Source organism: Solanum pennellii, chromosome 7, assembly GCF_001406875.1.
Source record: "Solanum pennellii chromosome 7, SPENNV200".
Classification (NCBI taxonomy): domain Eukaryota; kingdom Viridiplantae; phylum Streptophyta; class Magnoliopsida; order Solanales; family Solanaceae; genus Solanum; species Solanum pennellii.
In genome coordinates this window covers 458,106-472,503 of record NC_028643.1, presented here as the reverse complement: position 1 = coordinate 472,503, position 14,398 = coordinate 458,106, and the positions used below count along the sequence as shown (strand labels likewise).

The 14,398-nt window shown below is 37.0% G+C and overlaps 1 protein-coding gene across 1 annotated transcript; it reads right to left on the bottom strand.

Annotated features, from left to right (window-relative positions):
• Nucleotides 1–68: 68 nt before the first annotated feature.
• LOC107025847 (FIP1[V]-like protein) lies at nt 69–13,048 on the bottom strand. Its single transcript, XM_015226612.2, has 9 exons — nt 11,935–13,048; nt 10,259–10,485; nt 9,254–9,380; nt 8,332–8,400; nt 8,083–8,220; nt 7,794–7,895; nt 7,261–7,598; nt 3,611–5,213; nt 69–1,322 (listed from the first exon to the last, which is right to left on the bottom strand). The coding sequence occupies exons 1-9, from the start codon at nt 12,913–12,915 to the stop codon at nt 765–767; spliced, it is 4,143 nt and encodes a 1,380-aa protein (XP_015082098.1). The 5' UTR covers nt 12,916–13,048; the 3' UTR covers nt 69–764.
• Nucleotides 13,049–14,398: the final 1,350 nt, after the last annotated feature.

Sequence of the window (14,398 nt, the reverse complement as noted above, 5' to 3'; positions counted from 1 at the left end):
GATGTTAACCACAGGAAATTATTATTTAAAAAAAAAAACGAAAAAGCTACAAGAGAATAGAGAACATCTGCGTGGTAAAGAGATCTTCTCTTCTGTTGTAATTTCTGTAATTCAGATATTTTTCTCTAGCACAACATACAAAAATCGCGTTCTGACTTTGTGCTCCAGCAAAACATATAAATTTTCCAAGAGACAAAGCAGTTTACCGCGATATGTACTACACGGTCCCTGTTTCCTAGTTCCAGATTCTCCTGAAATTTGCTTCTCTTCCATGTTCCCTTCATCTTCGAGTTTTGATTCCTGAATTTCATAGTCCAAAAAAAGTGACAGCAAACACAGAAGACTCCTTGCAGGGATTGGCCTTCAAGGAAGAAGAACATGGAGGGCATAGTTATTAGCCATAGTCGCTAACTATGGTTCTCGAATACAGTGTTCACTACTACTACTCATACACTATAATGCAATGTCATTTAATACCCAAAAATGCAATTCTGGCACCCCAACAATGGGCCACTATGATGTTAGGCTTACTGGTATATACATGTATTACAGAAATAAGAAAACCAAATAGATAATCTGAACATGGTTACAGATACCCAAATCTACTATGGGAGGTCTACACAAACCTCAGATCCAGAATAGACAACAGCAGTACAGGCTTCCTTAAGTTGACAAGCACATTGGTAAAACATTAGCCAAGGAGGGCATATACTCCATGAGTAGGAAATAAGCCATCAAACAATGATGTTCCTTGAATTCCTCATTTAACTGCTTGTCCATCTCCTCCTGCGTGCTGGACGCTCTGGCTTCACCTCTGAATCTGGAGGGGTTTCGCTTTGAACTGAGGATAATGGATCACCTTCCACCTTTTTACTTACTGGAGCTTCTTTCTCACTTGGCATTGGAAGCTTGAAGCGCTCACTACGCTTCTTCAACTTCTCAACTGTCTCCAAGTGTTTATCCTCCACAGGCTTTGTTTCTAGGCTATTAATCTCAGGGGCACCTCCATTTTTATTGTTAGCTGCAGGTTGTTGATTTTCTTCGACCATCTTTAAAGCTTCATCTTGATTTTTGTTAGCGAATGAAGTACCGGTGCCCTTGTGTACATTGTTGTCTTTCATGTTCAAGGAAGATGATTTAGCATCGATACCAAAGTCTCTTTCCTTGTGGCTTGTCCATCGTTCCAACTTGGAACGTCCCCTCCTGGAATCCTCCTGCTCATCGTCTGATGAAGCTGCTTCCTGATGTTTCTTGGAGGATTGGCGATTCCTGTGGATCTTATTGTCATTGGTTCCTTGCACAAATTTTACCTTTGAGCTCACCTGAAGCCAGGAAGGAAACATGTAACTTATAGTACGTTAAATTAGAAAATCGAAGAATAGGTTTCTAGACCCCACACCAACCATTCTTTGATAGATCCAGATTCCTCTTTTTGGACAACATTGCTTCGCTAAATGCACAATGGGTCTAAACTAGGAAAGTCAGGTAATGTGGATCACATATGATTGTGCTGGATATTTTTGCAAATTAAATCTTGTGTGCTTCTTAAGTTTCTGTTGCCAACTTAGTGTTTGATAGTTGTGTTTCGAAAGCATAAAATCTTTTACACAACAATCTAAACTTAGTTTTTCAGAACAATACTTCCAACCAACCCATTATGATGTTTTGGAATCCAAATGCACCTTCTGCATCTAGAAATTAGTTTTTAATTGTCCCACACCATTAGTTCATGATTAAGTGCACCTACAATCTAGTCAACAGACATTTCTGTAATAACCAAGAATGTTTGAGAGTACAAGCTTACAAATATCAAAGAATCCAAGTCAATTTTGAAATAAGTTCCAATTTGAGCTCACAACAAGCTGCAAGTAGTTACAACTTACAACTAAGTACCAAAATGACCCGCATAACTATTTCTCATCTGCAAATTACCCATAGCATAATAGAGTGCATCAGAAATTTCGAATCCTGTCAGAAAAGAACCCAAGGAGTAAAGGAACAAAAGAGTGTCTCTGAAGAAATTGACAATTCCCTTCGTACAAAATTAATGATAACATTTTCTTAAAAAAACTTATGAAGCTCTGATGTTCTTGTCTATATAAATTATGAGAAGCTCTATAAGTAGTATGCAAAGACTTCCCTATCACATCAACAGGATTATTTACTTGGTTTAGATCCATTTGTTCTCCTAATATTTTTAAACACACAAGCTAAGCCAGATGCCACCGTTATATATAACTTTTGTTAATGATGTGGTGTCCATGCCATCTCATCGTACCTCGACTATTCGTGTGTATATTAGCTACTTCCCATCCATACAGCCATATAGGTAACAGGCAATAGGTAACACTGACCATAGTTGTATTTAAAAGTAAAAAAACTCAACTAGTACTCTTAGAAAGAAATATAAAAGCTTCTTAATATACTTGTTGAGTACCAACACCATGGGTAATCAAAGTACCAGACCTCTTGTAATAGCTAGAACTTCCATTAAATAGTTCATCATGTAGTTTCTTGTCGTCTTTACCTTTAAAAACTTTTCATGAACATTAGAAGAAAACAACTTGTTAGAGCTTCCAAGGGGTTGCTTAACAGGCGAGAGTGAAAGTAAACACCTTGAGAACCAAGGTTAGAGTAATAGCAAAGGCTTCAGAGATTTCTGTCTATCTGCCTAAGTATCTTTGTTGGTGTGAAAGTTGGTCCAGACACCACCATTATTGCCATAACCCCACCCCCAAAAATAAACTCAGAAAAAGAGAAGGAGAAACCGATTAACATCACATCACATCTTTTTGTCTCTCTCCACCTAATATCTATCCCGTGGCGTCAGATTTTGTGTAGGTCTAATTTTTTGGGGAAATTAGATCTTGGAAAAAAATTGAGAACAATTATGGGAAAAGATGTGCTTAGATACATTTTGAAAGATTATTTTTGGGTTTCTGCCCAATGTTTTGGTACTGACTTCTACAGAACTAGCTAATTTTGAAAGATAATTTCCTTTTCGAGAACTTTTGAATTAGAATGAATGAAGTTGAGTAGAATAGAAGAATAAAGAGCATTCATTTTTTAAAAAACCATGGTATCTGGGCCAGCTTGCGTGCACCTAGATTAATTCCTCGGAATACATGTCACCTCCCCCCACCTTACCCTGTAAGAGATAACTCTGTCCACCAACGCTCGGACAAATGGAAAGAAATCACCCAGTGTTTTTAGCAGACTCAGCTGGGATTTAAACCTGAAAATTCATAGTTCTCAACCTATTTCATTGACTTTAAGGCACTCCCTTGGGCAAAAAATCACCACCTAACTAATTTGGATTGAGGTGTTACTTATCATGCATTATTTTTTTGTTAAAACCTACCCTTTTGACTGTATTTCTGAAAGCCTTTTATTTTGATTTAGGAGAGTCTGCTTTAGGAAAAGACCAAACAAAGTTGTCTTAATATTTGAAAGTTTTTTCAATTCCAACTTTAACTGTGCATCTGTTACTATGTGAGTAAAATTTGCTATCCCCGTCTTCACAGAAAAAGAGTCGTAAGTTATCATCATTAATGCAATGTGACAACAAAAACTTGAAGACTATTGATATAAAATAGAAGTAGGTACTTACCAACTCATTTTTCTGTCCATTCAGTTCATCTTCGTTCATGTTCAAAGCCATCTGGGAGTTGTGATCACTTTCAAATTCTTTACCCTTCTTCAAATAATCTTTATGTCTTTTCTCATTAACCCTGGAGTTATCTGAAGCAATAGGGGCACGCTCTTCACGTGAGTTCACCCTGTCATGCCTTGCTCTTCTTTCATCCTCACGTGTCCTCAGCCTCGATGGACTTTCATTTTCAACACGATCCCTCCTTCTAATATGGTCAGCATGCCTCACATCCTTCGAGTGCTGATCAGAGTTTCTATACTCATCTTTCCCTCTAGATTGAGCAGCCCAAGCTTTTTCTTCCGGAACACGTCCAGCCCGCATCCCGCCCCTTATTTCTTCTCTCTCCCTTTTTGGTAGTGTCTCTTCATGTGACTGTTTGAGCCTATACCACTCCTCACGTTCTCGCTGTCTATCATTCCTCTCCCTCTGAAACACTCCATCTTCTTTGTGCCTGATATAGAGCTGCTCATCTTCTCGTAGTCTCATCAGCTCATCTCTCTTTCGGTGATCTGAGGCATCATCTCTCTCTCGCTTTCTGCGAACCATAGTTTCTCCATGGGAATGGAAGGTTTCTTCCTTGTCAATGTGTTCCCTACTTAATTTCACCTCTTCTTTCCTTCTTTTATTGTGGCGATCATCCAAGGTATCGTACCTCTTCAACTCATCCCTCTCTCTATGCCTTGCTCCCATATCCTTATCATAATCAGGCCTTAAAGTAACGTTCTCCAGCTGTTTTCTGTATAAATGGCGTTCTTCTCTATCACCTCCCTCAAATTCTCGAGCCTTGCTGCGGTGTCTAATTCCAATTTCATCAATAAGCTCCCTCTTTCGTGGTTCTTCCATTTTTGCTCTCCTTCCCTGTAGATCGTCATCCCTTCTTTGCCATAATCCCTCTGAATATTCACGTTCCCTTCGCCGGTCAACGTAATGGGCTGAACTAGAGTCGGCGCCTTTACGGGAATAAGAATCTTCCCTCCCTTTCACTACCCCAGAGTGCTTTTCTGCTTCTTTCTCATAGCGGGCTTTCTTTCGAACTCTATCTTCATCTCTGGCAACTGTTTTTTTGGCATTATCTATGCGCAAAGAGCGTCTACCTTGAACAACTTCCTCATCCATATCATCCCGTAACTTGCGATAACCTCGACTACTTCCAGATTGGACTTTGCTATTCTCACTACTTCTTCCAGCCTTGGAGTCTTCTCCATCATCAGTTTCTTGAGGAGAAGACTGTTCACGTAGTGAACTTAACTTCTGCTTTTTTGCAGAATGTAGAAATTCATCATTCATGGCTTCACTATCAGTTCTTGCATCCAAAGTCATTTCCTCCCTGTCAACTTCACTGTTTGTGTCTGCTCCAACAACTTGATCAGGGATATCATCTCTATCTTCCATATCTTGCTCCTGAGCAGGTCTATCAGCAGTGGGAGAAGAAGGGACAGGAGTGTGTGTACGATCAACACTTTCAAATGATTCTTCCTTCTGACTATCAACTTGGAGTCTATCTCTGCTATTGCTGGAAGTAATGTCAGGTGATCTTTCGTGTGCGCTTACCGTTTTTCCCCTGGAATAAAAGAAGGGGTGACAGCCAAAATTAGGTAAACACAAGACAATCGACTCCAAGAAAAGAAGCAGGTAACAACAGCACTGTTTTAACAATAACAAGAGAAAAAGGGAAGATAGCATATGTGTGACTAAACTTAACTCCATTGAGACATCCATATAAGATAGAAAGCTTTTCAAAGAACTTAATAAGAATGGTGATATGAGCCAGAGATCCCCAGATTTTAAAAGTTCCTCCACCTTTACCACTTAAGCAAAGTCTTGACGGCTACTTTAAGTACAATCATCGTGTAGAAATGCTAAGCCTTAAAGCCAATATTTACTCGTTCACATTGTTGCGCTCATAATAGTTCTGTACAAATTCCTCTCATTTCGTCACGTATCTTCCTATTGCACCACCCTCATATCAAGTCTCCATTTTAGCGATCTAATTTATGACATGATTGGATAGACTTATTTTAAGTGCTTCCGATTTTTAAGCTCTTTCTCTATTTTTTTTGGTGTTTAGAAAAGACAAAAAGTGTTTTTAAACACTATTTTTTAAATCAAAAAGCACAAAAATAATCGTTACCTTCTAAAGAAAAAAAAAGCACAAAAATAAGTTAAAAGTTGGGTATGACCAACTTAGTAGAATTTAGGAGCTTTGTAAAGCTAGAGTCTACTTGTTTCGAAACTTGTTTCTGATGGTGGCCAGCACTCCCAATGCTGAAGAATACAACAGTACTAATTCAAAAAAAAAAAAGTTGGGTATGACCAACTTATGGTTTTTAGCTTATATTTTGTAAAAGACCCAATCAAAACAAACTCTTAATGTGTTTTATCTTTTATAAATCATGTCATTCTCCTCGGTAGATATTGACTTTCTCATAAAGCACCACAACCACTAATTTCTTAGAATCTCCGAACAATTAGAAAGTGCAGCATGCTTAGGGTTTGTTTTGGTAGGGGAACCCCAAAAAAAAAACATTCTAGTCACTATAGATATAGACGAAGCATTTTATGCAACATGGCGAGAGGTCTACGCCTCGAACACGTGGGACAAGTCCACTCCATATATCCCATCAATTTTCGAGGGCATAAATCTCATATATTTTCAATTTTGTAATTGTACTACTCAGAAAAATAATCAGAAGTACAATTTTCAATATCTTTGCAAATAAATTCAAATAAATCACCAATAATATAGAAAAAAATATTATAATTATTATTCGAGGAAGGTAACTACACATAAAATGATAATAATGGAGATAATATCTAAAATGAAATCATCATCTACTGCATCATCAATCTCTACTTCTACTAGTCTTCCCCGCCTTCAACTAATATTTGCATTGATTTTTTCTTTATATATTTCAAATAAGGAGAAAGATAACATGTGTAAGAGCAATTGGAAAAATGGATAAAGTTGTCTCACAAACATCTTATCATGGAATCTTTATCCTATCAATTTCAGGCATAATCATCTAAAAGTATTATTTATGACAGTGAAAGTTGATTTCTTTATTTATATATATTACAAGAATCACTATAACATGAAAACATGATAGCATAAGTATAAATATAATTACTGATTACACTAAAGTAAAAAATATGATGTATAGCAAAATTACTTTTAAAATAACAAAAATTAAATTTACCCCCAAGGCAAACACTTTTACTGCCAGAGGTTATGCCTCAAATTGGACCCTCGACCCTTCACAAATCACAACTATAATACCGAAATTGGTGCCACAACCATGTTGCAATTTTACGTTGAAGCAAAGCCACCAATGGCTGAAACGGGTGAGTATTCTCGGAAAATCAGGAAGATGGGCAATAGACACAACTACATTAGAATATCTGCTGCTTAGTTTCATTTAAATGATGAGATAGTTTAAAGGGTTATTTGACACTCCATTCCTTTCATTGTAGACTGTGGAATATTGCAAACACCAAAATATAAGTGAAACCTTAATGCTGCTTATATCTATGTAACAAATTAAAACAGGAAAAAGGATTAAGTTTCACGTGGTCTGAAAGGTAAAACCATTACGCAACATATATAGTACCTTTCCTCTTGTTGAGAAACACAATTCTTGTTGTCATATGCAGAAGTCTGTCCTCCAGAATCAGAAACAAACTGACCAGGAGCCTCCGGGGAGAAAGGAACCACTCCATCTCCTTTGGTTAAATGATCACCTATAGGGTTTATAAACTGTGTTCTCCTAGCATTGGCCTCTCGCCTGTGGCTCTTATAAGGATGCTGAAAACCATCAGATTCTTGAACATGTTCCTGCAGGGGTCCTCTTCTTGCATCACCTCTAAAATCCTCTGTTGAAGGAATATTGTCCAATTGCCCTTCATTCTTGTCATTCCCTGTGTATTGGTCATCATCCTGGCACACAATCTGTTCATCCAAGAAAATGTCAACGAAGATAAATAAAACAAAACTAGAAAATAAGAAGCAGCACAGTCTTGTTAGGACATGCAAAAATTAGGGAAACAATAATGCCGAGTGATCTCAGCATAAATTCTACTTCTTTTCATTTTTAAATGACACCTCCTTTTTGAATTTGGAAAAAGACAGGGTCAGATCACTCACTTCAATAATTGCATCCGAGTCACGCTGTCGTGGTGGTCGGGTATCAATTGATGGTAGGCGATCACCAGAACCAGTTTCAACCTGTATCGGTCTTCCGGTGGGCTAGTAGAACATCACATCAGTGAGTAAATAGTACGAAAACTAATATCCGAAACTTTGTTATCATTACTTATATTATAAATAAAGATGAAATAGTAAGCATACTTCACCCACTCGCCAAGTTAGAATGTTAGGCCCACAAAATACCAATAAAGTTCCTAAACGTAAGGCTTGAATTCAAAATACATACTAGTGGTGGTCTCATGCGCATTGATCCTCTTGCTAGGTCATTTGTAGTTCCATCAGTTTTACCATTCAAATTTTCCGATGGAATGTCTTGCATACCAGCTGCTGCTGCAAGTTCTGGGGGCATTTCTGGATCATATTCCTAAAAAATGAATAACAAATAAGAATAAGAACAATTTGAAGTATGATAAGCATCTTAGACATGCACGTCTTGCTGAAGATAGTATCTTCATCTGCATAAGCATTATATTACCTGCTCTGTCCTCACAGTTTCATACACCCGAATTCTTCCTTGCATAGTTGACTCAAGTCGAAGTTGTTCCTGGAGCAAAGATTGATAATCATATTTCAAGATCTCCACTCAACGAAACCGATGCATTCACATATACTAAACATGCATTTTGTGGTTGCACTCCAAACAGTCCTCATTCCTAGCTCTCTTCGTGCATGCACAATGTCTTACAGGCATTGATAGGCTAGCCCTTGTGCCATGGGACACGACCAACTGATTATGGGGTATGGCTGGAAAGCACTCACGACAACCAGAACAAAGAAAGGAGAAGGGCCATGCTAAAAGGAAGAAGGGGAGAAGGGGGGGTGAGAGCCCAGTTGTACATTTTTTATGTAAAGCATCCTAATAAAATCATAATCCCTCCATTGATTAGGCAAAGGGTAAGAATAGAAAAGAGACTTTTGAAATGTGTCTAATGTACCAAAATGCTTTTTGAAATCTTGTGCTCTTAAACAAGTGATGTGGAATGTTGGAATTAGAGAGTTTCCATACATAGAAAGAAGCATTTTTTTACACAAACTAAAAAGGGAAGTAAGTTACTTGAATTGAAACGGAGGGACTTTTGAAATGTGTCTTATGTACCAAAATGCTTTTTGAAATCTTGTGGTCTTAAACAAGTGATGTGGAATGTTGGAATCAAAGAGTTCCCATACATAGGAAGAAGCATTGTTTTACACAAACTAAAAAGGGAAGTAAGTTACTTGAATTGAAACTAAAGCGAATATTTTACAATTAGCTTAGCATACAAATATAATCTGTAGGGAGAACATGAAATATCGAAATACTTCCAACAAGGTTTAAAACTATCAATCATTTTAAGGATTTTTGATGCATGGATTCACAAAGAAGCTGAATACAAGAACATGAAATATAGTTAACCAACCAGCTGCTTGCAATAATCTTTCCAGCCATCCTCATTCAAACCGAAGTTAAAAAAATCTGTTACATCAATGCCTGGAAGTCTCCAAGGTTTCTCTTCAAAACCGTCAATGTCAACTTCAAATATAGTCCTGACAGTGTACATCGGTAAATAAGCATTTTGAGTGTCTTTGAACCTTTCCAGTATGAAAAGTAGTCATCTGATACTGTGCACAATAATACTACCACCACACTCCAACATATTCATGCCATCAGTTATTCTATACAGCCGAAATTACAAGGAAATACCACATAAATAGCATGAATTTTAACCTAATAGATCTAGCACAAGCTTATGTGTTAATTACCCTCCTTAAGAGTTTCACAACATGAGGACAAGTTCTTCAATAGGTCGTAAGAGAGATATAAAAACAAGTTACTTGGGAAATTTGACGGGAAGCAAACACTCCTTATAGCAGCTGCAGATAGCGACATAATATAAGACGCAGGAAGAGTTGTTGAATATTAACTGTCTTTTTTTTAACAAGTAAATATTTTCATTAATCACAAGGCCAAAAGAAGGTTCATATTCAAGACGTATACCAAACAGTAAAGGACTTGCACAAAGATATTGTTCTCTATAAAAGACACTCTCCTCTATAAAACCCGGAACTACACGGGTGCACCAAAATAAATAAGGGATTGGAGAGATGGAGACTATTCCTCAACTGCCAAAAACTCAATTCTGTGAACATACAACACAATCATATAACTCTAAAATTCCAAAGAAATTTGGACATAGGAACTGAAGTGCCCATGCTTGAGACAAGAACAGAGGATTTGCATATAATGACAATAACCAAACTAAATTACAGACTCAACACACGATGTATACTAAAAAGAAATTATGGCAAAGTAGTGTAACTAGAAAAAAGGTGGTACACTTAATTCATTCATAACAGTAAATACCGAACCTCACCAAACAGAAAGAATAGCAAATTCGAGTATGTTATAAATCAGGGAAACATACTTGTGTGAAGGAAGAGTGAATTCCAGCCCAATCCCAAGGCCACGTCCAGACGCACCACCTCCCCAGCCAGACATACCATAGCCACCTTTCATTCCTGGTGGTCTCCAATCACCTCTACCACGTCCAGCTACAGGGCCTACATTGACAGGGGGGCGGACTTGACCAGGTATCCCTCCAGGACCCGACGGGGGAACTCCAGGCATTGGAGCTGCACCAGGCCTCACATACTACATGATACAAGAAAAACAGAGAAGAGATTCATGTCAGCTGTCAAAATAATGCAACAGGGACAACTATCAGGACAGAATGGCAAAAAGAAAAAGAACCCAGAACAGAAATATACAGAAAATCTTTTTCAAAACAGTAAAAGTAAAAAATAAATAGTAAATCTTCCAATTATCTGACAAGAAACAGACAACAAAATTGGGCATATAAGCTAGCAGTTCTGAAGGAGTTTAATCAAGTAAGCAAGCTAAGAGTAAACATGCGGCCAAAGAACAGTTCAAATGTGTTAAGTATGTCACCAGATAAGCACGTAAGACATTGCTTTCACAGATTCAGCAAGCAAAGTGAGAAATATGGACTAAAACCTTCACTTTATATTATGATGTCTGAAAATAGGACTTGCATATGTTACTTAATCGTGATAAATTTCATGCAACCGAAATAAAACAGTTATCAGTGTTACGAATTCTTATATATCTTTTTTTTTCTTCATATTTGACCAAATACTAATTGAATGTTGTACTTCATCACTCAGCATTAGAAACGGATCTTTCTTTCAGTATATAACATTATCAGTTTAAGCAACCAGATTGACTTGAATAGGCTTCATTCGTTAATGACCTACTTGCACAGGTCCAGCCCGTCTGGAAAATGAGGGTGCTGATTAGAGACAAAAACATAGTTAAACTGAAAAGAGATCAAAAGTCAGGAATGGTCCACCAACAAACTAATGTCCAAAAGTTTTTCTGAGATTTTCCATTTACATTCTCAGGAGCTACTAACATAGCAGCAGATACAACTTGCAGATGGTGATAAATAGTCCAAAAACAGCGTTTATCTATTTAAAAAGGTGCTAACAACTGCCGGACACCCAATTGTTAAAAAACTAGCTTTTATCTATTAAAAAATGTGCTAACAACAGCCAGTTAATTTGAAGTGCTTTTAGATGAGAAACGTTAGACGATTAACTGTGCCAACAGCTTCCAATGTATCACATGACGATAAAAGTGTGAACCAACATGCAATCACATAGGATTATGAATAGTTTAGAGTTCATCACATGTGTCCCACATTTTTCGCATAAAAGGAGATTTTCAATTGTACGTTTGGATATCCCTAAGAGAATTCAATTTGTGGATGAGTACTGTTACCCTTTGCAGATGCCTTGTATTGGAACATTTCAAACATCCTCTACCTATAAATTAAAGCATGGCTATGCTACAGACTGACTAAACAGGAATTATTTCCAGCAAAATTATGAAATAAATTTTATTAATAATATTATCATCAGTACAATTCTTTATACAGCTTGTGCATACAATGAGAGCCATCGGCCTTAACATCACCAATGACCACAAAACCATATGAAAATTACATGTCAGCTTACATTGCATGTTCTGATCAAACAATATGGGAAGAACACAAACCCCCAGAGGTACAACATCACTGACCTTATACTGGGAATGATACGGATGATTGTATGCATGATTGGGGTACCCAACCTTTCCTGCTACTCCAGGTGCTCCATTCACTTTTAGTGCATCTAATATCTCCTTTCTCTCTCCATTAGCGGCAGGACCCCCCTCTTCACCCCAATCTTGCTCCTCCATCATTGGTGGATGGCTTGGGCCATCATTATCAGCAACAATAACCAAAGGATCTTCATCTTCATCGTCCTCTTCACCAATACCCATTCTCTCCATGCCCATTGGTCCATGAGTGTTGTCATTTAACACAATCTGCAAATCATCCTCACTATCACTATCCCAATCATCCTCAAAAGTACCTTCTCCAGTATTCCCCGCCCCACCTGAAACACCCGGAATCGCCAGCCCAGGAATCAACTGCTCAGCACCAGAAGCTTCAATCACGAAATTCCCTGCATTTCCAGTCCCATCCTTCAGATTCTCATGGTCTTCACCTACATTTTGATGATTCCCCATCAAAATATCATCTTTATCATCCGTCTCTTCCACTACAATATCAATATTAGCTTCATCCATAAAATTCAAATCTTGAAACTCCGTTTTAGCTAATTTCACATCCTCACTCTCAACCAAAACCCTAGCTGTCGAATCCGATTCATTAATTCCACCCAAACCCTCCATTCTTCCAGCTCCAAGTTTTAAATTCAGATTGGATTCGGGTAACCTCGACCCGGATTTAACATCTAGCGGAGAAGCTAGGGTTTTTTCCTGACCAGTAATAGCACTCGGCCCAGCAAAATTCGGTTTCGAATTCGAATTCGGAGCTCCGTATAAAATCTCCTCATCATCGCTGTTGATGTTCAGATCGATCGGCCGGCTCATAGCCCCGGCGGCTTTGGGCGCAGCTTCTTCTTGCGCTACCGGCTGCTGCTGAGACTGAAACGACGCCGTTAAGGGGCGGAGCACATCGGTGTAGAGATCTCCGAATTCATCGTCGTCCTCCATTATCGATTAGAGAGAGAACTGCGAGTACTTCCGGAGAAAAACGCAATAAAGAGAGGGTTTTGAGGGCTTCTTAGAAGGGTACAAATTTGTGCTCTTCAAATCTGGTTTTGAGGGTCTCTTAAGAAGAAAAAAAAAAAGTTACAAATTTTGCTAATGACACTATTAGGGAAGATCTACAAATTTTAAGCTTAGTAAAATTGTAAAAGTAATACTAGTAGGTAGTTAAAGTAACAAAAAATGATTTTTGAGAATATAATTTATATATTTGATTTATAATTATTCGTATTTGATATGGATTAGAATGAATAGAAAATGAGGTTGTTACGTGTCACATGTTATGTTGTAATTTAGAGTAGAATCTTTATTGATTATGTGATAACATATAATAAGACTTTGGACTCAGTGATAGAATACTATTTTTATTTTATGTTCAATACTTGCATTTAAACTAAAATCAATTTATATTTGTACATATTTAAAGTTCGACTAATTAAATAAAACACAATTAAAAAAGACGCTTCAGACAATTCTTTTCATGGGTAGAATTTCAACACGAAACTCCTAACTAAGAATAGAGAAATTTCATTCAACCTATTATAATTCTTATTATTGGTTACATTATTTTTAACCAAATTAAACTTTTACTCTTTATTGTTTAATTTTTACATTACCTTAAAGTAATATTAGCGTAATATGAAAATTACAGAATTAAGCAAATATATGAGATCTATATATATACTCGACTCTCTTCTCTCTACCATCTCTCCCTCAGCTCTCTCCTCTCCCTGCCCCTCTCTGTGCCTCTTTTCTCTAAATACTAATACAAATGTGAACAATCAATCACACAATTACAAATGATAACAATCAACTAACTCAATACAAATGATAAGTGTCAATTATGCATATACACTTGTATAGCCTATATATACTCCTCAGAATCTCAACAACAAAACATAAAAGATTAATTTTTTGAAGTAGATTATTATTTTTTATATAGATTATTTGTACTTTGTGAATGCTTATAATAAATACATGAATTTTAGAGATGGTGAGATATTCATCCGTAGATTTAGATATAAAATTATCTATATTAGAAATTGAATTACCTTAATATGAAATCAAAATAAAGGAACATCCAAAAAATAAATTCAGAGTTATTGGTTTCAATTCTTGTGCTTCAAAAACTTTAACAAGCTATTAGGCATGTAGCATTCGTATACAAGTAGTTTTCTGTCTTCAATTGATGTTCGATTATCTTTATTTGAGACTCAATTAATTTAAACTATCAGATTTATATAAATAACTTACTATTATTTTTTTTCGTCTTTGTGGTTAGACGATTGGCCAAACGAATATGCGCAAGCTTTTAGGAGTGGGTGCAACGGTGGACTACGATGAAGGTGGACCAAATTTTTCACATACCCCAGCAAAGGGAACATAACTTTATACGGGAAACTTACATAAATATATTATAATAAAAAAA